Source organism: Takifugu flavidus, chromosome 19, assembly GCF_003711565.1.
Source record: "Takifugu flavidus isolate HTHZ2018 chromosome 19, ASM371156v2, whole genome shotgun sequence".
Taxonomy (NCBI): Eukaryota; Metazoa; Chordata; class Actinopteri; order Tetraodontiformes; family Tetraodontidae; genus Takifugu; species Takifugu flavidus.
Window position 1 is genome coordinate 627312 of NC_079538.1, and position 23863 is coordinate 651174.

General features: G+C 42.1%; 3 protein-coding genes and 1 long non-coding RNA gene across 5 annotated transcripts; 3 read left to right on the plus strand and 1 right to left on the minus strand.

Moving 5' to 3' along the window:
* The first annotated feature begins 52 nt into the window (after window positions 1-52).
* Window positions 53-4844, plus strand: pcare2 (photoreceptor cilium actin regulator 2). The gene has a single exon (XM_057016474.1). It carries the CDS (start codon window positions 1875-1877, stop codon window positions 4473-4475), a length of 2601 nt encoding a protein of 866 aa, XP_056872454.1. The 5' UTR covers window positions 53-1874; the 3' UTR covers window positions 4476-4844.
* A 1498-nt stretch (window positions 4845-6342) lies between these two features.
* On the plus strand, window positions 6343-20095 carry znf292b (zinc finger protein 292b). 2 transcript variants are annotated; one of them, XM_057016427.1, is made up of 8 exons: window positions 6343-6546; window positions 9486-9640; window positions 9779-9857; window positions 10030-10165; window positions 10554-10756; window positions 11370-11506; window positions 11603-11744; window positions 13387-20095. In XM_057016427.1, exons 1-8 carry the CDS (start codon window positions 6382-6384, stop codon window positions 19444-19446), a joined length of 7077 nt encoding a protein of 2358 aa, XP_056872407.1. In that variant the 5' UTR covers window positions 6343-6381; the 3' UTR covers window positions 19447-20095. The 2 variants fall into 2 exon arrangements, with proteins under 2 accessions (XP_056872407.1, XP_056872408.1); XM_057016428.1 differs by lacking the exon at window positions 6343-6546 and having other exon boundaries at window positions 9579-9640; window positions 10030-10080; window positions 10143-10165.
* Window positions 20096-20341: 246 nt separating this feature from the next.
* Window positions 20342-23102, minus strand: gjb7 (gap junction protein beta 7). The gene is made up of 2 exons (XM_057016429.1): window positions 22900-23102; window positions 20342-21761 (listed from the first exon to the last, which is right to left on the minus strand). Exon 2 carries the CDS (start codon window positions 21733-21735, stop codon window positions 20944-20946), a length of 792 nt encoding a protein of 263 aa, XP_056872409.1. The 5' UTR covers window positions 21736-21761; window positions 22900-23102; the 3' UTR covers window positions 20342-20943.
* Window positions 21755-23243, plus strand: LOC130515872 (uncharacterized). Its single transcript, XR_008947290.1, has 2 exons — window positions 21755-22538; window positions 22882-23243. It is a non-coding gene; the product is annotated as an uncharacterized LOC130515872 (long non-coding RNA).
* The last annotated feature ends 620 nt before the right edge of the window (window positions 23244-23863 follow it).

The window sequence follows — 23863 nt, forward strand, 5'->3', positions numbered from 1 at the left end:
AATTCCCTACATGCAAAGTCAACTAGCTTCAAACATGACATGTAAGTCAAGAATTAATAGAAGGAAAAACAGAAAAAAATGTGATTCACTTTAAAAATCTGTGTACTCTTACTGTCTTAGCTGTGCACCACACTTGGACCTGTTTGCTTTACTTTCCATGAGTTGAGGCTTCATTGCACCCATGTTGTGTAAGCCTGAGAGAAAACACTGGAAAAACAGGAATAGCACAGCACTGATCCCATTCACAGGCATTAGCAAGTTGTCATGCTGATAAAACAGAAGCCTCAGTCTTGCACAACCACAGGCAGCTTAACCCGACTGACCCAAAGACTAAGAAAAACATCTTCCTTTGTTCCATGTTCTAAAACCCAGTTATCTACTGTGTGATTACCAACATTAGGGCTTATCAGAAATGGTAAAACGATTTCTTTAACAGTCAAGGTCTTAAAGGTTTATTTTTGTATTTTTAAACTTCCTCAGTTTGCAGTGCACCTACTCTTATCAAAAGTATGTTTACATTTTTTTCCTGCTTGATCTTGATGAGCTGACTGCAGATCTGTATCACATACCATTTACATCAAACCAGAAAATCAGAATGCACTGTTAAGAGGTTCACACCCCAGCGTTTGTCATCTGGTGCTCCTGCTACTGTTTCTGTGATACATCTGTGCATGGGTGTTGAGGATTAGCCAAATACTTTAAGATAGTTAGTGACTCAATTATGTTACTGTTCTCAAAAACCATATGTGTAGCTTTAAAATGGTTAAATTCAGTGTTACAATCAGCTCTTTGTTTTACCTCTGAGCAGTATCTGAGCAAACAAAATTATAACAAACTGTCACACTTTTAACAGATTCTGATCATAATTATGGGCTCAAATCAGCGCTCACATAGAAAATTTACATTGGTTTTTACAACTAAAACTAGACTACAAAAACACCACTAAACAAATTAGCTATTATTTACTTCATCCATTAAGCCATAATTTTCTACTAGCAAAAATAATCAAAAACCCAACTGAGGATAAAATGTTTGCCATGAGAAACTATAAAGCACAATAAGACTTTTTTTTAAGATAATATAGCACTAAAAAAATGTGACCCACTACCTGCTTTGTGTATTTACTGGCCTAGTTTATTGGTGTAGGTGGGTTCTTAGATCTGGCCAAGAAATGACTTTCAAATATTGTGTATTAGCTGCACATGCAAAAACCCATCTTAATTGCTCTTATTTACCTGATTCAATCAAACTCAGAGGTGAGGACATTTTGGTTACTCCTTGCAAATTCATGCGGCCAGTTCAAGGTTGAAGTTTGGTTTTAAGGGGAAGGCTAGGGTTGTGATTACAGCGAGTCATTTACGTAAAATATGAGGTTTAGGTTAAGGGGTACTGGGTAACACATATCATTCTATAGTATTCCCTGGAGGCATCAGGTCAGTCATTTTAGCTGTTTATCTCCCGAGCGAAACCATTATTTTCACATGTCAACAGCACAGCTGAGGATTAACGCAGCACCTGACAAAGTTGGTCTGATTAGACTGATAAGCTTAAAGTCTTACGAGTGTGTGTTTGTACGTGTACACCAACACAGACCTTGTGTACACGCATGGATGTGTGTGTTCATGCATTTAGCATGACCATCTGTCCAGGCTGAAAGAAAGACAGGTGAGAATCCCTCCAATCCTCCAATCTGTCTTATCCTCTCAACTCCTCACCGCCGTCCCAGGACGACAGCTCTTTCAATCTACAAGTTGCAGGGATCTTTTATGCAGATATCTATGGATTCTTGCTTTGGCTTTATCTTTTTGTTCTAGTTTATTTTTCTTTTGGAAAAGATTATTTTGGAATTTCAGAAGATCATTTAAGCATAGAAAATGGGCTGCTCTCCATCCAAAGGAAAGTTATTTTCAAAGCCAGAAAATCCTGGATCCCAAGGGGCTTTGCCAGCTGAGGTGCCACAGGAAGCAACTCATTCCAGTGATGCAGTAAAGAGCATAGATTTGACGACTGATGAGAAAGAGAATAAATTACCTACACTAACTGAAGAACAACCAGTGACGGGGGATAGATTGTCCGAGTTGACCTCCAACACAACAGCTGAGCAAAGTCCAGAGGACAGTAAAGAAAAGCAGGTGACTGAGACAACCCAAGAAAGAGGTGATGGAGTGGTACAAGCTGCTGGGAGTAAAAATCCCAAGAAAAGAAAGAAAAACAAAGGGAAGAAAAGATTGCCTGAAAAGCAAAGGTTTGCTATAAGTCGAGTAAAGTTGGACTTCCCGCCACAGACGGTGAGGGCTCACCAGGCGGCTTATGCCTATCTGAATCCAAGTATCTCAAAATATGAAACTCTTTTGGGCCTGTTGGACCAGGCTGCACAGACACAGCTTTCTCTTCAACCTATGATGTCTGCTTTGGTGATGCGATTTGAAGAGATCAACCAGGCTCTAGAAGAACTGGCTGAGGAAGGAGACCTCATGATGAAAGAATATGGAGACTCTATGGCCTTGCCTTCTGGGATGATGGGGCCAGTTATGCAAATGAAGCAGACCATGGGCACAGCCAGACCTCCGGATCCACCACCCGATCTTTTGCAGCAACTGCTCCAGCATTCAGTGGAAAAAATGAGGCTCGTAGGAAACTCGGTCCAAGAATTGGGTGACACCACTCTTGAGGATGCAGTTGAGTACTATGCTTTCCTTTCAAAAGTGCTTTTTGAGAAGCTGCAGGCCAAACGGACTGTAGAGCAGAGGTTGACTCAGGTGCTGGCACGTATAGAGGGCGCTGCCATGAGGAAATTTAACCCTGAGGATTCAGCATTGCACAGTGAGGACAGTGGTATTGGGGGAGAAAATGAGAGCCTCCCAGGGTCGGAGAGGCACCGCCACAGAGGGAGTGCTGGATCCAGTAGTTGTGGTTCTGGAATCATCATACGTGGTACAAATAATAGTCCGCCCTGCAGCTCAACAAATCTGGCAGGCCGTAATGTACGTGATGGAGAAGACGAAGAAGAAGATGATGATGACGATGATGAAGAATATGAGGATTTAGATGATGATACACCTACAAGGAATAGATCAAACTCTTCCCCTCCAGATCCGAGTCATTCCTTTCTCTATTTACAAGCTAATTACGAGAAAGACCTGCAGCCGACGCTCAAACGACCTCTCACTGCAACCAACACGAAGCGCTTTTCGCCCAACTGTGGAAACATCAAAGGGGAGTTACACAGGAGCAAGAAGGAATTGGACAGGCAAATGCAAAAGATTCAAACTGACGGATATAAACAGCCCGTGGGACTTGAGCATAACCCACTTAAGCCCGTATTTAGACGACACTCATTGAGTAGTTCACAGAAAGGTTTTTCACAAGAAACTCACTCATCATGTACCTTACCAAGTATTTGTCCCCAACCCCCCAACAGCACATCTGTACGAAAGCTAATAAATACTTTTAGCCAAGGCGTTGATGGTAGGCCAGGACAAAACCTTGCTAAAATTCTGCCTCACATCAAGACGTCCAAAAAAAGTGGGGTTGGGTTTTTATCTGACACAGGAAAAAGTAATGAGAGGACTTCAATTATCAGTGGAAACAATAACAACAATAGCTGGCCAGACAGCAGGGAGGATCTAGATGCAGACAGCTTACCACCGCCCCCCCCTGAAGTTCTGATGGATGATTCTTTCCAGGCAACTGAGGACACTGAAGGAAATGAAGGAAGGGTAAAGGAAAATTCTGGTTGGAGTCCACCAATTATAATTCAAAGCAACAGAATTTCCAAGCGCCTGAAGGCCTCTGTGCAGAATGTGGAAGTGCTGCCAAGTCACCCAAGTGTGCAACAAAGACTGATCACTATCTTGCCGGCCTGTCCTGTCAGACAGGATGCTGTTTCAGGAGAGAAAAGTGCAGAAATGCATCCGGAAACTGAGCACAGCAGTCTTTACCAACAAACACGTAAGGTCCCTCACATCTCTGAAGCAACAAGATCTTCTGAAAACCAAATCGCAGAACAAGCTGGAATGGGCCAGAGGTGTGACAAGAACGAATATTTTGAGGATGAGCTTCCTTGTAATAGTCTGCCCATAACTGCACCACCTGTTTCCAGGGTCCGCCTCCCACCATCCTGTCCTACTGTTTGTCACAGATTTCCAAGCCCTCCCACCTTCAGACCCCAGAACTTATCGGGGCCCTCATCTCGCCCTGGTTCCCCAAGACTTGTGGAACGTGCCACGCTTAACAATGTGGAAGTGATTGTTCCGTCTGTGTCCTTTAATGCTGCCCGCTCAGTTTTCTGTGTCAAAGAATCACAGAACTCTCACCCCTCTGGATTTCGTGGGAGACTTCTCGTCCGAAGGTCAAGCAATTCTTCTCGTCGCACCCAATCAGAACAAAGGCCTTGCATGACTTCAGAGTTTACCAAAGATGACCTTCTAGCTGCTAGCCCCGTTCCTGGTCGTGGTTCTGCCTACGCAGAATAAATGTAACAGCTTTTGCTGTCACTTGTTCCTGAAAAATTATTTCTGTACTAATCCTTATTTGTGGAAATTTAGATTTAAATGGTAATTGAATCTCAGTGTTAAGCTAACTGAAATGAAGAGCTAGCCTAACTTGAGATATGGTTTTTGGTTCCTGCAGTTGGAATCCATGATTAGCCTGAAGCTGTACTGACAGTATTTTTATGCTAAAGTTGATCCCGCCAAGCAACTGTTTGCCTGTTGGTGAGATTTTCTCTCTAATGTTTCAGCGCAGCCATCTTTACAACTGTGTTTTGGAGGAAACATTGGCAGCCAATGTGTTCAACTGCTGTCTATTTATAAATCTCAAATAAAAATGGAATTGTGCATCCAGACATGTGAATATTTTGCAGAGTAGATGAACTGTTGATTATGTTGACAATAAGTACGTTGATTTGCAAGGTTAACATCCCTTTGATTGTGTTAGGTTTCTCCTACTCCTGTAACCTGTTGAAACCTACATCCCAAGTGCACATTCGCCTGCTGCCACCTTAATGCCACCTGTCTTGATCCAGATTGGATTAGCCCATTACCCTGTACAGTCCACTAATACAATAAAACTCCTATCCTCTCTTGCTCTCCCATTGGCCATCAGCCCTCCAATGACTGGCAGTGACACCCATTTGGACCAACGTGCCCATGTGACATTATCTTAGAGCCTGGGTGTGATTGGCCAGTGTTTGTAAAGTTAAAAATGGGAAATGGATTAGAGCCTTTCTTTTTTTGGCACTTACATAATTAATTATTAATGAGGATAAACAGATTTTTTATGTAAAGATAAAAGTGTATTTATGGACAAATATAATTTTTATTGAATGTTCTATCTGCGATCAAGATGTTTGAGGTTCAAATCAAATCAAATCAATCTTTATTTATATAGCATCTTATACAATCAAAATTGTTTCAAGGCGCTTTCCAGAATCCCAGGGCCTAACCCCAGACAAGCAAGAGTGGCAAGGAAAAACTCCCCTGGTTGTATGTTAATGCATGACTTGGGTTACATCTTGAATGCCAAAGTCTAAATCTACATGGCAACAATCATCCATCCATCCATCCATCCATCCATCCATCCATCCATCCATCCATCCATCCATCCATCCATCCATCCATCCATCTGCTTACTGTTTTTTCCCTTACTGTATCACATAAGAGCCTGTACACCATTTTCCAAATATATTTGTAGCTATTTGAACTTTTTGTTCATTCATTTTTTTATTTTGTGTTTTAGCTTTTTCTTTGGTTTCTTTGTGATTTCTACTGCAATTGATTCCCAATAAAAAAATATGCCCAATAACTGGATTTCACATGCTTTCTGACTACAAATTAACAGCTACCATTGGTGCTACATTACTGGGTATGATGACTTTATCACAATGGCCCTCATAATATTATGCAGTCATTAAGCAAGCTCTACAAAAGATTTTTCTAAGTAGGATTTGTGTACTTTAGCCCAATTCTTAACATTTGAGTGATTACTTCTTAAAACTATTTATACTTTGTACATATTTGACATGCGCACCAACATTCACTTACAAGTTTAATACATTTGCTCTGGCACAGTAATTACATTATGACCATTGAGTGGTTTGTGTTATAGACATTGCAACAAATTGCTGACCTGATATTTTGTTTTTATTTATTTTGTTGTTCTTCTTTTTTGTAAATAATGATACGCTGCAATCAGGTGATGCCGAATGTGTTTGTGCGTCCTTCTCGCCAGCAGAGAGCGATGTGCAGACTGACAGATTCCCTCCATGACAAAAGATGGCGCTATTGTGCTACAAAGTGGTTTGTCAATCACTTTAACAGAAAAGAAGTGACGTGGGCAGCTACGTAGTGGTTGTTGTACGCGCTGGGAAAGGTTTTGAAGATGGCGGACGAAGAGGCCGAGGTGGACCCGAGTCCTGAGAAGGGAATCGGTGAAACAGTTCTAGAACTGAGAGAACGGCTGCAAAAACTAGAGGAAGTCGCGCTGAGACAAAGCAGCGAGTCTGCGATTCAGTCTTCTACTCTATATTGCCAGGGGTTTTGCAGAGTGAGTTATTTCCTCTCGGTTATTTGGCCAGTACGCTAACCAGTTGTCATTGCCAATAGTATTGATTTTTCCCTCCTGCATTGCACTGACAAATGTTGTATTTCAAACCTAAACGCAAGATATGGTGTGCGGCAAGATATGGTGTGCGGCAAGATATGGTGACACTACCAAGAAATATTGTATCTATTGTAATTACAGGAGTGCACAACCATTACTCGCACGCACACCTACAGTAGAGATAGTTGGGTCAGTACGTAATGAACGGTATTTTTGCATTAGCCATAAAAGTGTGTTATGTTGCCAGTGAAATCATTCTAACATAACACATTTTCGTGCTCTTATATATATATAGTTGACGGTGAAATTGTGCCTACAGATAGTAAGACGTCAGCTTTTAGCGTGTATGGCTACAGGCGCGTGTACGTGCAAATGCAAACATTTCTGTCTGTCCAATCAGCAACGAAGTTTGCTGGGATTGATAATGCTGTGGTTAGTGTTTCTCGTGTGACGCTACTGCTTAATACATTTGCTCAGGTTATTATTATTATTGTTGTTGTTGTTGGAGTCATATCGAGGATCCGTTTTGTGGAGGGGGAGATCCACCCACAGAGCACAAAGCAACCCCCCCAACACACACACACGCAGAGTTCCTTTAACACACTGATAGGTACCAGTTAAAGAACGCTCTGTGCACCCAGGATACTGGTTGGTTTCAAATGTTTTAACTGCCATGGTAATGGTTTTCATCTAGAGATCGTTTGAGGTAATATGGGGGGCATGAGATGAAAACAGTATTTCTGTTGGTTCAATTCCATAAAGAATGCAAATACACTGCTAATACGGTAATAGTGTCAAAATGTAGATTTGTTCAATATTTTGTTTCTTATTTAAATCTGATTTGTTTTAGCACAAAGAACAATGGACAGGAATGGAGTGTCTGTTCTGGGCAACAATTCTGCTCTTCTGGAGAGAAAATGGAACTATGCTTATGATTTGTTCTTTGTTATTGCCCTGCATACTTAATATTTGGGGTCATGACCTTACAAATTTGTATGTGCCTCGTGTGCATTTTCAGTGTAATATTCCATGATTGGTTTTCAAACACTGCCCATGTTTCAGATGCAATTATTAAAGGAGGTATGAGCTTTCTAGCACAATTAATGAGCCCTCACAATAGGTACCGTCGATGCCCCCGCGGCAGGGTTGCCTATTTGACTGTGTGAGTGCAACTCTACAGTGCTAGAGCACGGCAGTATCCGGTGTGCTTGAGCATGGTACAGTTGGTCACCCATGTGAACAATGCACGAAACCTGGTCGCTACATAGTAACCATGCAAATAGCAGCAGTCAGCACAGGACGGTACAACTGGCCCTAGTGTGAGTGCACCCTTAAGAAGCATGGCAGTGATTTTAAGGTGCTTGCTAGTGCTGAGTAAAGAATCAGTCAGAAATAAGGTACACTTCTGTGCCAACAATAGTTTGATAAAATGGCAGATAGTCTCAGCAAGCAGATGCCCCCCTTCCCTTGTTCCCGCTGCCTCGTTACCCTACGGTCCATTTACTTGACAACTTTCTTGGGTGAAAACGCAAACCTTTTGTCCTCTCTTAGTCAGGGATGGGTGAGTACTGATACCAGGTATGGTTACTGGGCCAATACTGGCCTTGTTCCAAAGTGTTGGCACTTGTAGTAACTGTCACCAACGATACTTGAGGCAAAAACGGCCGCTCATATTGAGTAGCATCTTTCACCACAAGCTGGTGGTGCATTTATTCCAATAGGTTTCACTGCACTGACGTGTGTTTGCTGGTGATGGTGCTAGCTAATGATTCAAATTTCCGTTATTGTGTGTCACGTAGTGACAAGTCAAAATATTAGCACCATCAAAACTCAAAACCCACACATATAAACCAATGAGGCATCTCAATGGTTTAAATGTGTTTGGGGTTCTAATGTATGTGGCATTATTGTTTAGGGCTCTGTCACTATGTGATGGACAGTCAAGTTGGATATCGATATTGATGATGTGGAGTGTGCAGTGATTTAATTGCATTAAAGTAATTTAATATTGGAAAGTTAAGGTTTTGTGCCCATTGTTTGTGTCTCAAGGGATTATGCTTTGTCCTAATTGAACTTTGAAATATCTGGCCTGTCTTGAATGCCCCCTAGAGGTCCTTAATATTTAACCTTTCCATCTTGGACAGCTCCAGCCAAATGTTGGCAAAAAAGGCCTAAGAATAATTTATTTTTTATACTTAAAATTACACAAGTGTAAATACACAAGTTATTTAAGTAGACGTATTCGGTGATTGGTTTATTTAAACTCACTAATTGGTGATCGGCCCCAAAAATCTTGATTGCATTTTCAGCAATGTGAGACATGGGCAGTCCAGCTGCAGGAGACTGAGCTTGCTGGAGTAGTCTTGGACCGTATGTAGGCATAGACGGAGAACGCTGAGAGCAGAACTACACATTAGCGTGACTCCCAATCCTCATTATCTGTATTTTTTGCACTTCAGGTTTGTTTGCAGAGGCAACTGCACCTTGTCATTGTGTCAATGGGGCCTCAGCCAACCCTCAAAACCTGTCATTACTTCAATATACACATCAATAAAACTGTTTAGACCCAGGTTGCAGAAATGGAAACATAGCTCGCACTTAAATGGCTTCATTTTTACTTTTTGTACAATTGGCAAACCAGTCTGTCCTTACAAACATCTGGGTTTATTGATTGCCTGAGGCAGCAATTTGTGTGGTTAATACCTAATGACTGCATTTGATATTGTTGATGGATTAGAGGGAGGATGCCAGCAATGCTTCCAAGACATTAGCTGACATTAAGTAAATAAAGTGATAACTGGATATCCATGTGATGAAGTAATGGTACATTTCTAATGAATTAGAAATTAGAGGGTGAACACTAAATCTTCCTCTATATACAGACCCTGTTGGAGTTTGCAGGCCGCTGGAGTATTGAGGAAGACCCGTTGCCATTGGTGGAGGTGTACATAGTCGCTCTGCTAAGTTATGCCCAGGCCTCCTCTTACCTCTCCCTTCAGTGTGAAAATGTTCCTCTTGTAGTTGAGAGACTTTCACTGTAAGTACCATAAAACACTATTTAATACCACATCCTATAATTTTCACCATGCTTTTGAGTCTTTCAATAATTGTGTCTTTTGACTTGCATGTATGTATAAAAGTGCTGTCAGACTTCATCTCTTTTGTGAAATTTCAGGAGTTTTGTGGAGCTTCTGCTCTCACTCAAGATAACCGTCCCAGAAGACTTATGGAAAAAGTTCCAGTTATCTGTGCAGGTAGAGTCAAGGATTCCGATGATACAACGTTGAAAACTAGCATGATAACAACACATTTGTTTTAACACTTTTCATTGAGATACATGTTTTTTTGTCAGTTGTTTCTTTTCTTTCACAACATGATTACACAGCTCTTGCTTCATTCTGAAGTGTCTTTTCCTGTTGTGGACAGTTCTCTTCGGCGAAGTTGCAAGAGAATGGGATCTCTCAGCCATCTGTCCTGGTTGGTTTGTGCCACTATGATGGTGTTTGGAACAGCCAGGTTCTAAAAGGCCTTCTGTCCAGGGAGAAGCTGCAGCCTGAAGAAGGTGAGTTAATGCTTTTCATTGTTTGTTTGGGTTTTTTTTTGCATCACTCTTTCCATAGGTAACTGCACCATGATACAATATTAGATTTGACAAAACCAGGATCTGATTTGATTTTATGGAATTTAAAATATATTTTTCTACATGAGCCATTCAGAGTCCAGGCACTAACCATTTAACCATCATATCCTTAACTGAAAGATTGTTATCAATCACAAGCTATTTAGGTGAGAAACAATGTTTTATGTGCTTTTGATAGGGCAGCCTGCAAAAATCCATGTTCAGAGAAAGAAAATAATGGATCAGACAGGGCTCCATTGAGATTGTAGTTTGTCTTTTTAAAGATGATTTTCAATTCATAAAAAATACTCTGCAATCCTTTTGGTTGTAGTTGCGACGTTCCTGATGCAGGAGGGTCCCGTCCTCCTGGAGATGAGAGTGAAGCAGTTAATGAAAGACAGTCAGGCAGAGAAGGCTGCAGCGCTGGCAGCGGTGTGCTCTCAGTGTCCTGCCTTCCCAGAGAAGAGTTCTTTCAAGCAACTGTACCTGGTTTGCCTCTGTGCTACCTCAGAGCGAGACCAGCTGATGGAAGAGGTACCCTGTACATTGATGTTTGTATAACACACGAGATCTTTGCAGCACGTCACAGCCCACTGTGCACTGCAATGCATTAGATGAGAATATAAAGGGGATGTGGGTTCACTTCTTGTATTATTTAAGTCACAATTTGTAACAATTAGTGGATCACAAAATGGCAAGATCACAAGATTAGTCAGAAAATTGCAATGGTTTATCCAGAATAGCAGAAATGTCAACTTTTATACCGACGCAGAGATCAGTCAGTCCTGATTAGCTTTCAGAAACAGCGAGGAAGCATGAACACTGAGGTAGATCAAATGTGCACAGTGGAGAGTGTCGCATAAAGCGTAGACAAAGAACAAAGATCAGCAGTAGGGGACATAGTGCAGGAGTTTGGCAAGTGGGTTTCTCTGCAAGTGTCCTGGCCGAATCGAACTTTGTTCTTGCGACGTTAATAAAATGTTAATAATTATCTTTTGATCGCCTTTAAGATAGTCCTATGTTTAAAAAAAGAGCCATCGGCTTTTTAAGGAAAAGAAATGTAGCTGTGCACCGGCTCAAAGTGTGTAATGATTTCCCTGTTAATCTACAGTGGCTGAGTTGTTATTTGTTGCCCGTCTGTCCGCAGCTTTCAAAGGAGGACTGTCATGATGCGTTAGAGATGATCTGCAATCTGGAGTCAGACGGTGATGAGAAAGCAGCTTTCAGCTTATGCTCAGCATTCTTAACCAGACAACTTCTCCAAGGAGATTCCTATTGTGCTTGGTAAGAAAGCCACAAACAGTGGTTCCTTCTTATGCAGTCAACTACTTGCCTCAGACAGATCAGAGAGAAAATAAAAAATGAATTCTCCCTTTTTAGGGAACTGACTTTGTTTTGGAGCAAGTTGCTGAAACGTTTGGAGCCAACGGAGCAGGCATTTTTGGACCAGTGCCGTCAAATGTCCCTGCTCTCCAAAACTGTGTATCACATCTTGTTCCTGATCAAGGTCGTCCAATCAGAGGTGGGTTGAAAGTCAGCTTTTATGGTTACTGTCAAACCAGAAAAGTTCTTCAATATGTTCACTGTTCTGTCTGTCATTGTATGAGTAAGCCAACCTTGTAGATCCGCCTCTGGTGGTAGTACTTTGAATCAACAAAATCACAGCGATGTTCTTACCTGTTCCTCCCTTGTTTCTACCTGGGCATTGTTCCTGTAGTGTTCTGGTTTTGGTTAATGCATTTTTACAAACCACATATTTACTTTCATATGAATTTAAGACAAACAAACCATACTTGCTCTGTCTGACTTCAAAATCCTGTTCAAAATTTAGGGGTCTGGTATTTATTTTCTTCTTGCACACTCGTGAAAAATATTAAATCGTCCTTTTTAGACAAGATCGCCAACTGTCCTGAATGTTTTAGGCTAGAGAATGAGCTCTACTGCTGCTGAATTTTGAAATTTGAACCCTTTCCAGATTGTTGAAGCGGTTGATTTTCAGGATTACATGTGAATGCCTCTTTTGTGCCAGACAGATTTTGCTGAGTCAGTTGAACTTATCCAGTGGTAGGATGATGATGAATAGGTGGTTTGCAGTCATAATTCAGATATTGGAAATGATTTAAAGCGATTGTTTAAAAGCATTGGGTGAGCCTGCATGTAGCAGGTTTTATCTAAAAATAGTAAAACTTGTCGGTACGATCCATAAACATTGAGGAAAGTGATTCCTTTCAGTACAAGGAACTAAATTTGAGAACCACTGGCTGTGGTTGTGTAGCTAACATAACTCACATTGCTAAATTGCACAGACACAAATAACAAACTCCACAGTTAGCTATGCTTCCAGTAATAGTACACACAAGTTAGTATTTTTGAAAGTTTTAGCTATCTAAGTAATTAGTTTTATTACTGTAGCCTTTAACAGGAAGAAACTTTGAGCAGGACCAGGCTCATATAGGGGGACTCTCCTACTGATGGCCGGCTGGGTAGAGAGAGGGGAGAAGGGGGGGGGACAGGTAGAGGATAGAATAGGTAGAACATACAGAAATATATTATATTAATGAAAATAAGCTGCTGGTAGACTCGAGTTGAGTGGGTCAAAGGTCAGTAGGCCAGCATGCAGCTCTGAAGGCGGCGATAACTGTAGATGAATACTGGGGGGGGCATAAAAACTACACAAGAACTACACTTGATTTGGTAAGAAAAAAAAAATCAGCTTTTTAAAATGGATTTTGACCAAATTATTGCAAATTCAGGGGTGGGCTTGCTTATTAGGAATACATTTTTACAGACAAATTCTGATTTCCTGTGTCTTTTATGAGGGTGATGTGAGGCTCAGTCTGTTGGCAACTGGGCTGAGAAGCAGAGGATTCTTGGTTCAAGCCCCAGGGCAGACAAAACATGGAGGGTGTTCTGGTAGTAGGGGGAGGTACCAGAACACAAGTTTTCATCCCAACCTTGGATTTTTCCCCTTTTACGCTGTCACACATCACTAGAAGCACGCCACCTCCGGTGTGACACCTCAGGCTTTTCTAATGAATCCCCTTTGACATTAGTTTGTCAAAATATTTAAACCAAGATTTAGTGTGTAAAAGCAACAAAAGGGAACAAGGGTTGTGTTCATGTGTTCAGCTCTTTAAAAGGAAATCTCTATTCTTCTCTTGTAGATTGACCACACCGGGCTGCCAGTGTGCATTGAAATGTGTATCAGAGCTCTACGGGTGGAATCTGATGATGGAAACACAAAAGCATCGGTGTGTAAAACGATTTCTTGTTTGCTTCCCACCGACCTGGAAGTCAAGAGAGCTTGCCAACTTACCGAGTTCCTCTTGGAGCCCACTGTGGATGCATACTACGCTGTGGAGACTCTTTATAACGAACCAGATCAGAAAGTGGAGGAGGAGAAAATGCCAGTTCCTAACTCGCTACGCTGTGAACTCCTGCTTGTTTTGAAAACCCAGTGGCCTTTTGATCCAGAATTCTGGGATTGGAGAACACTTAAACGTCAGTGTTTAGCACTCATGGGCGAAGAAGCTTCGATTGTCTCATCCATTGATTTGCTGAATGAGGAGGAGCCTCAACAAGACGAAGAGGCTTTCAGCCAGGTCTGTTTTAACAATACTTCAGAGAACCTAATAAGTGATGCCTATGAAGTGCCAGATGTGAAGCAGAGGAGACAGAAAAACAGAGAAATAAAGAAACTGAGAGACAAAGGATTCATATCTACTAAAGTCAGACACTGGCAAGCATATATGCAGTATTGTGTGTTGTGCGATAAAGAATTTCTTGGTCACAGGATTGTACGTCATGCCCAAATTCATTTCTGCAATGGCGTTTATAGATGTCCGATATGCGCCCAGAGCTTTAGCACAAAAGACATATTCCTTCCTCATGTAAAGTCTCATGTTAAACAGTCGTGCAAGGAAAGGCTTAATGCGCTGAAAACAGCCAAGGAACTGACCACTCCTGAAGTGAGTGTCCCTGACACAGCAGCATCGAAATTGAAGATGGACAACGATTTAAAAGAAAAATTTGTTTCCCAGGTGAAAAATGGAATGTTGATGCCTCATGTGGAGATTAGACTGTCTAGGTGTGACATGGAGACGGCGGATGCCTACGTGTGCCCTGTTGGGAAATGCAGGAGGAGCTTAAAGTTTTTGAAAAACCTTATAGCACACGTTAAAAGTCACGGTGACGATGAAGAAGCCAAGACATTCCTCGAAATGAGAAGCAAAAAAGTAGTTTGCCAATACTGCCGACGCCGCTTTGTGAGTACATCTCATCTGAATGACCACTCACGGCTCCACTCCGACACAAATCCATACGCCTGTGTACAGCTGAACTGCAAGGCACGTTTCCAGTCCAACGGCGAGCTCCTTGAACACAAAAGAACACATCCTGATTTTCGGGCCAGATGCATGTTTCCAAACTGTGGGAAGATTTTCAGCCAGGCCTATAAACTCTATGATCACGAGGAACTCCATTACAAAAGGTTCACTTGCAAAGTTGGAGACTGTGGAAAGGTCTTTCAGTCTTTAAAGCTGCTGGATTTACATCAGGAGAAGCATGTCGGCAAGAAAGAAAGCACATCTCTTGGAACAAAACCCCAGAATATGCAGCCTGTTTCACTTATAAAGCAAATGCTTACTAGTCATAATCAACCAGAGAGTTCTCTAGGAAAATCCAGCTCTAAGAGTGCAGCTCATCCCGAATTTGAACAGTTTCCAGTTACCACAGAAAGCTCGCGTAAGCCATCAGACATATCCGTGGACCCACACAACAAAGTCAAAACTGAACTACAAACTAGCCAGTCGCAGGATTTAATTAAATCTGTGATTCAGCCCATAAATCCCAATTTATCTGATTCAGATGGACACAGATGTGGATTAGGCAGTGATCCTCTTGACTCTCCGAGGCCATTCCACTCCAATAAACATAATGCACAGATGATAAAATCCCAGCCACAAATTTTTAACACTGATGCTCCTTTAGGATCAGTAAGTTACAAGTCTGAAAGTAACTTGCCATTTGCTGAACAGCAGCAGCCACTTTGCAGTAGCAGGCTGTCCTCAGTTTCACCCCTCTACACACCCACGGAGCCAGTTTCTCAACCAATATCTCCAGTCAAGCGGGAGAAGTCTTTGACAACCATGAGTGACACAGCTCCCCCTGCAGGCCAAAACAAGCGATATCATTGTGCTTTTCAAACCTGTCGGAGGCACTACGGTGCTCAGCGAAGTGTTACCAAGCACATGAGAGCCAGTCACCCAGATTTCTATGAGCAATGGAAACATGCACGAACTCCCATAAAAGTAACTTATGTTTTGGCACCTAAAGCACGATTGGTGACGAATGATTTTTCAGGTGACCAGCAGAACAGCAGACTACCAGTTCCTGGAGTTCCGAGGCAGAATATAATTCAGTCGCAACCTCATACTAATACAACAATCCCAAATTATGCCCCAGTACACTCTCAGTCCTCTCTCAATCCGAACTTTTCAGTCAAACTGGAGACTGGCTTAACTCCATCTGTCCTTTCCCAGCTCGGAAGTGATAGAAATCCAAATGGTCAGAAATGGCACTCGGCTTCTCCAAATGAGCAAAGTCAACACAGCGGCTCTTCAATCATCTGTCCATCTGACACTAACACCCCTTCTTTTTCTATGAGGGCAGCAACTTTGCAGGTACCGCCTTTGGGAAGTGTTTCCCATCCTGTTTTGCCATCGCTCATGACTGAGATCGAGCAAAGCAAAACCTCCAGCTCAGCAGGTCGTATACAGTCGATACAAGAATGTGCAAAGGTTGACGTTCCCTCTACAGACAGTGCAATGCCAAGAAATGGCAATATCCAGACTCAGAATTTCCCAAGAATTCCAAAGAATGATCCCAATCACCACAAGCCAGCCAGCAGGAGCAGAAGGAGCAAATGGCCCGCTATTGTTCGGGATGGAAAATTCATTTGTTGCCTGTGTTTCAAGGAATTTGTTAGTCCTAAGTCACTTGGCGGCCATCTGTCTAAAGGTGCAGCCTGTAAACAAAACAAGTCAGACCTCAGCACACAGCTACCAAACTCAGTTCTTCACTTTCCGATTCAAGATCAAACAAGTGTTCCTAGTCAACCGTCTTTGTGCGATATCGAGGAAACCGGCATGTCTGTTTATTATAACCAGACACCCAACCCAAACTTCTGTGCGCCTTATTATTCTGCTGAACGCTTGCCAGGGGTCTCGGTCATACAGCCTACAGAAACTGCACTGGCAAAACACCAGGGAGCCTCGGCCTGCGCTGCAAGATATTCCCAACCGAATGTAAAGACCTATGATGGGGGCCATTTTTCTAACCCAGTCCATCCTCACATTCCCTCTGAAAATCTTGCCACTGGTCCCAGAAGCACAAAACAAAGGGAACAGTATATTTCTGAGGGTCAGAACTCTGAGACAACAGTCCAGTCAAATTCAGTTCCACGCCTAAAGCTTACCGACAGCCAGAAGAATTCGTCAATGTGCGGGAGAACGACAGAGGTGCAAAGGAAAACGCTTGAAGATGTTAAAAGAAGGCTGCGGGAACAAATTTTGGCGGACGAATTTCAAAACAAGACAAAATCGGTTAGGAATGCTGGCACAAATGCCAACGGAAATAATCCCATGTCTTTCGGCTCTTTGTGCAGTCTTCCCCCAAACTCTGAAGTACAGCAAGTCTTAAATTACACTAACAGTGATTCAGTTATTCAAAAGAGTTCTGCTGTCATCCCGGAAACATCCAAAGAAATCCAGCATTCCCTAAATACGCAGAGCTTTACTGGGTTTCGAGAGAGCTCAGCACTACGGGCAGAAATACTGAGCCCTACACACGTCATAACCCACGATGCAGATCTGGAACCAAGTGACTCATCAGGCAGCCACCAACAGGGTATGACAGAAATTCAGAGTGCTTTTGAGAAGCTCCAGTTAGCCACTGAGGTCTCAGCCCACTCAGCGGTGCCTGTGAAGCCAAACCCTAAAGCAGGGATCAGCAAGGCAGGCTCTACAAAAACCAAAGGACTTTGCTCAGCGCAGTTTAAGCCATTTGCATGCGAGACTAAAAACTGCGGCCTACGTTTCATGACAGGCATTGCTCTTTGGAGACACCTCTCCAAAGTGCACAACTACACCGTTGACATGGTGAATGTGGCTAAAAAAAGATATGGCCAATATGCACCTTTCAAATGCCAAATATGCAATAAGTCCTTCACTCGTAACTCAAGTCTCCGTGTTCACTACCATTCAACTCACAAATTATCTACTAAGGAAATGGAAGAAATGGATGTAAGACCTCAGCAGGCCGCCGCCACCACCACTGCTATGATGGTGCAGACAGCATCTCAAGAGACAACTCCTACTCATTCTTCTTTGGACAATAGAACTGAGACATGTCCAACCCAAAATGCAGTAACGCAGTATTGCTCATCACAGGCGTTTGTGCCTTGTTCTATTGTGGCCACCACTAATGAAAAACACCAAGATTTCAGCCATTTGACCTCTTCTCAGCACCTGCAAGCGGCAGGCCCTTGTTCACAGGCTAATGAGCTTCCTCCCCCCGGCAATCAGTCGGCAATCACAAGTGAGACAAAGAAACCGAGCATTGCCATTACTAAGAAGACAAAAGAGAAGAAGCCTGCTTTAGACCACTGCATAAGCCCGTTAAGACCATATCGCTGCATTCACCAAGGCTGTAAAGCAGCTTTCACCATTCAGCACAATCTGATTCTTCATTACAGAGTGGTTCACCAGTCTGCTCTATCAGCTTTAGCAGTGAGCAAAGACCCAGCGCAGAACAATGGACTTGAAGCTAACGAGGAGGATTATGCCGAGCTTTTCAGAATTTCTGAGTTTAGGTGCCAGGTCAAAGATTGCTCCCGAGTGTTCCAGGAAGTGCCCAACCTTGTGCAGCATTATTTTCACCTGCATCTTTTTGGTGTTGATTACATTGGAGATTTGCTGTCAAACATCAAACCCCAGACATTTATTTGTGGTTATCAAGGATGTCCAGCCGTCTTCAACACTGCATGTATGTATATTGGACATGTCAGAGAGCAGCATAATGATATGTTGGATCAGCTAGAACAATTAAGTTGTTCGTTCAGGTGTGAGTTTGAAGGTTGTGACCGTTCATATGCCACAAAGTCAAACATGGTCAGGCATTACATGAAGAAACACGGGAAGCTCTACAGGGCCAAGCTAAAGAAGGAACAGATAAAGAGAGCTAAACTGAAACGGAGCTCCGGCGCATTACGTTATCAACTTACCAAGGCCATGAATGGAAAGGAGAACATTGAAAGCAATAGAAAGATCTGGAAAAGAGGCGATGCCAAGAGGAAAAAACGATCAAAAAACAATATTTGGACAGCGTATGGGAAACCCTCTTTGAAAACCAAAGTGGAGGCATCCGCTTTGTGCACCAAGAAATTTCCACTGCAGTATCCCTGCATGATTAAAGGCTGTGAGTCGGTCATGAAATCGGAGCGCAACATACTGAAGCATTATTTAGGACATGGACTTTCTGAGAAGTTTCTGGAACACCAGAGGAGTCATTTCATTTTCTGCAAAAAGACCCCCAGGCTGAGGTGGAGTTCCCTCAGGAGTGATGATTCCAAATCCGACTCTGAACTGTCAAGCAGTGAGATGACTGTGGAAACCAGCCCTGACGAAGACGATTCTGGAGGTTCCAAGCCAGTTCTACGCAGGCGGACCTCGGCAAAGATCCCCATAGTCTTGTTTGACAGCAAATTGTCAAACATTGAAGGTTTTGGCGGTTCTCTTATGGTCAAACGTAAAAGAGGTCGTCCAAGAAAATTTCCAGAAAGGCTGAAACCCAAGAAAATTGCACGTCCCAAGCTTGACCTCGAATGTAGTGGGGAGGAAGAATCGGACTTCTCTTCTCCTGCATTAATGCAACAGCAAGTGTCGAAGCTGAGCGCTCCATTAGCCACCTTTAAACCAATGGGATTTGAAATGTCTTTTTTAAAGTTTCTAGAACAGTCAAATAAAAGTGATCATTCGCTCACAATGAACCTCGGTGGGCCGATTCAGAATGCCGAGGACATCTGCGTCCACTTCCGAAACCATAAGAAACTAAAATCCCTTAGCAAAGTGAAGATCATCATCGACGGGGCCTTTTCGGGTGTCACTAACTTGATGTTGACCCAGCTGCAGGATATGAGGCCCACGGTGGTTTTGAGGGGGAAATGATCCAGGCTGCAGGTTTCTTTTTGGGTTTTTTCAAAAGCAGAAGCTCAGGACTTTTGGGGAAATCTGCATATTGGTGCCCTATGTGTGATATGTCCCCTTCTTCAAAAATAATTGCATTAGACAGAAATGTCAGATTTATTTTATTAGAATAGTCTATGGCATGTTTCTTTTTATATATATCTTTTTTGTTTGTGCGTACGAAAGTGCTATTTGAAATTTTTGCTACAATCACAATACAACATATGCTTTAGCTTTCTTAATTATCCCTGTGGGACCATAAAGTGGGTTTGAAAAGGCATTGTATTGTTTAGTTTGTGTTTAGTGGAATCATTGTGTGTATATAGATTAATACTTACTGCCACCAGCGGCCCTCTTATTAAACAGACAGCTGTTTACAACTTGTGTTTCTTTTCATTATTTTCTTAGCTGAGTTTGCAGGATTAAAAAGCCTTTGAATGATGTCATTATTCTGCACACTTAGTCAATTTTATAAACAATTTTAGGTCTTAAAATGTGAACACGGTTCTTTTATTAATCACATGAGCATTTTGTAACTGACACTGCATTGAAAGGTGATAAACTTCAGTCCTTCTTGTGTTGTAATTTACCCTATTTAAGGGGGCGTTGCAAATAAAGTTGTTTCTTTTTCCGTTTGTTCCTTTTGTAGCCCCCACATTGCTTTAGTGACTGTCCAGCTGAGCAGCCTGTGGAAGCTTAAACACCCCACGCGTAAATAAGAGTAATGTGTACATGAGAAGGCGATGCAACGTGAAAGTCACCTAGCGAGAGAAACGGGGGCGTGAAGATGTTTGAGCAAACGTTAAAACGTTTGCACCCTTGTGTGGCCCTTTACTCAAAAGATAATCCTAAACTACAGAGACAACTATAGAACAGCTCTGGATTCTTGTTTTATTACAAGCTTTTGTCAAATTAAAGGTGTATTTGCTCCAAAAACTTGAGCTACTTCAGGGTTTAACACATAAAACCTGTAAAAGAGACCTTTTTAGACTGCAGGTTTAAATAATCTGTAATTTGGACCAGCTCAGCATGCATAACAGATCACGTGTTGTATCTATCAGTTACTGTGCAATAAATACATGATTCATTTTAAGAACACAGGAAAATCAAATAATAGTTCATACCAAAGTCAAACAGTTTCCCTTTTTGTTCCAGCTGCATAGTTTCAGTTTCATTTCAGGAGTACAGTATTCGCCCTCTGTTATACAGTTTGTTCATAATGTTGGAAGATCCCTCTTGTGGAGCTAAATAAGAAACCATATAAAGATCTCACTCCTTCCATCCCCGTGCCAGCTTTGACCTGTGAGAGGCAGGAAAATCCATGGTCCAGTGCAATATATGAGCTTATTTAATATCCAAATGGGCTCATAAAATCCACAGGAGACATTTGTCCCATCTCTCCATATAATATCCTATATTCCCATTTTCTGATTACAGTAGACTGAAGGGCTTTGATGCCGACAGGCTTTACAACAGTGTTTAATGAGTCCCAGACTGAACTGGGAAGTTTTCAGCTTTAGCCTTTATGGGGCCACCTTCGTTAATGACACCAGGCTCAACAGAGACATATCTGTTGATGTTGGACCCTTGTGAGTGGTAGCGAGAGGACGGTCTCTTCTCCACAGGAACGTGATGCTGGATGACGCATTTGACTACTTGTTTCCATATAATGTAGAGGAGCTCCACCGAATTGAGAAAGATGCAAAGTACAGAAGTGCAGGCCATGATGTAGAGGAAAATCTTCTTTTCGGTGGCTTTGCCAATGAAACAGTCCACTGTGTTTGGACAGGGACTCTGGTTGCAGCGGAGCAACACAGGGAGCTCAAAACCGTTGTAAACAAAGTAGAAGATGAGCAGGGAGCCGACCTCAAAAGCAGTCTTAAAAACCAGACTGGCAATATAGGTGAAAAATAATCCTCCGTCAATGGTTGCTTTGTCCTTGTACAGTTGTTTCTTGTGCTTGGCCTCACGGTGCTCCCTGTAGGCCACATGCAGGGCCACCAGCAGGGATGGGGTTGATACCAGGATGAGCTGCATGGCCCAGAGGCGCACCTGCGAGATGGGGAAGAAGTGGTTGAAGCAGGCAGTCTCGCAGCCAGGCTGACGGGTGTTGCACACAAACTCCTTCATCTCGTCCTTCCACACTTGCTCGGCTGCTGCGACATACACCAGGATTCTGAAGAGGAAGACGATGGAGAGCCAGATGCGACCGATCACCGTGGAGTATTTGTTCACTCCGCTGAGGATGTTCTCCAGAAAGCCCCAGTTCATTTTGGAAGGATGGGTCTGAGCACAAGCTGTAAGGTGTTATGACAAAGTATTAAATGCACGCACACTTTGATAACAGTGAACAACCTTTCATCCTCAGGGCAACTTGAAGCTGCCCGTATTGTTAAGCTCATTGTTTTTCTGAGCACTGCAGCTTGTGTGCGTGAGAGTTGGAGCTAACTGTATGCTCTCTGTTCCCCACACCCCCCTGGGGTTGTGGATCTGCATTGCTGCACTGATATTCTGCATTTTCCTGTATAACCTAACCCTGTTTGATGGAAAACTAGGAGGCACTTGCACTGGTGAGCATTTATTCTAACGGCAATTATAGGCTTATGATCAAGATGAAACTTTTCTGGCAAAGGCCCTATGAATACCTAAAGAAAATGTGAGATCCAGATCTGGAGATTTGGAAATGAAACTTTCCAGCCTTATGATCATCCAGAACATGAATTTTGATGAGTACTTAAATGGATGGTAGCTTGTCCTCATTGCAGTTAGATCTAAATTCTGCTAATCCAGCACAGGATGGTGAAGACACCTGTTTAGGAACATGAGTGGGCTTGGCGTTTCAGAGTCCCAGACTGGACGGGCTGGTTTTTAGCTGCAGGACAGTCAGTAGTTACGATAACATCGACCCAGGATCATATTTCTCTTTAGTCATCTGAGTAAATGTAAGCAGCTGGTTAACAGTGGCACTTTTTAGGGAACTCCAATGTCATCTGCTTCGATTTACCTTAAACATCATCAATGATTACTGGCTGAAGATTTTCCAATGGAAATATAATATGGAATTAATTTATGAGGTAGTGAAAAACAAACGCATTGACGGTGTTTTAACTCGCGAAACGTCATAATGTACTTTATTGGCTGGACGGTTGGATTTTAGTCAGAGTAGCTTTTACATGTGTAGGAGCTTAAAAAAAAAGATCTCAATACTACCAACATATCAGAAGACATCTTACATGTTAGTACAAATTAAAATGATACAATTTGATCACATTTGGTGACTATATAAATTAATAAATAAATTATAGAGTGATTCAGAATGTTTGTTGTTCAAAATGTTGTACCAGAGAATAAATTAGCCTGAAGACAAATGACACGATATGCATCAAAATGTTATGGGAACGTTTCTAATTATTCTAGTTCTTAATGGGACCTTACCTGTGGCTTCTGATGGGGGATCTGTTGGTGGCAGCAGGTGGTGTCGAGGCTGAGCTGTGCGTCCTCCAATGCTCAGGACTCCACCCCACACCTTCCTCGGGATCCAAATCAAATGCAAACTGCTGCCGTCTCTCTTGGGTCACATGATTCATTTTGTTTAATGTCAGCTGAGAACGAGCAAGAGCCTTCCTTCATGTGTGTGTGTGTGTGTGTGTGTGTGTGTGTGTGTGTGTGTGTATAACATCACCATGGCTAATGCAAATAAAGTATGCTGTCTGACCTGTTCAGTCTCTCTCTGTATTTTTGTAACATTATACTGCTAATAAATAATACATTTAACCTCAGGTGTGTGCTTTCTTGGTTTCTCGTTTAAATATTCTAGGACAGGAAACTGTTGTTGTAAAACTAAAACTACAAATATTGTATAATGAAAAAATGAACTTTATTACTTGTAGGGACAGCTATTGCACTTTGACTCTACTCGGTTTGTTTTAAAACCAGTAACCAGTATGGATCACTTTGATCCTGGGTTTTCCATTTATTGCACACTGGTCATATTTCTGGCTGTGCTCACACTGTGTTCACAAGTCAGTCTCAATGTAAGTAATGAATGAAAAGTAATTACATGTTTCTCTATTTCAAACCTCAAATAAACATTTCTAAGATTATATAACAAATTGTAAGATTCAATTGATTTGAAATATAAAATCATATGTAAAACATCAGCGTATAGTCTATGTATGCAGTATAATTTAAATAGTGTTCATGTTTTGTTATGAGAAATCCCATTTTGGGGCAGACTTTCCTATTTCACTGACTCAAAAGGTGCAAATCAAAGTGTCCCTTTACCCAACTTTTACTGTGAAAATTTAACAATTGAAATGAGATGTGTTTTGGAATTATTTCACTGTAATGTGGTGCAGTGTTTTTGTGTATAGGCAGGTTGTAGGAATATGTTCAATAC

Bases quoted from the DNA above. Each gene is read 5' to 3' on its own strand.
- pcare2 (XM_057016474.1), top strand. From the start codon at position 1,875: ATGGGCTGCTCTCCATCCAAAGGAAAGTTATTTTCAAAGCCAGAAAAT.
- znf292b (XM_057016427.1), top strand. From the start codon at position 6,382: ATGGCGGACGAAGAGGCCGAGGTGGACCCGAGTCCTGAGAAGGGAATC. The intron at 10,757-11,369 runs GTACCCTGTACA...GTCTGTCCGCAG, and splicing joins GAGACCAGCTGATGGAAGAG to CTTTCAAAGGAGGACTGTCA. The intron at 11,507-11,602 runs GTAAGAAAGCCA...CTCCCTTTTTAG, and splicing joins GGAGATTCCTATTGTGCTTG to GGAACTGACTTTGTTTTGGA.
- gjb7 (XM_057016429.1), bottom strand. From the start codon at position 21,735: ATGAACTGGGGCTTTCTGGAGAACATCCTCAGCGGAGTGAACAAATAC.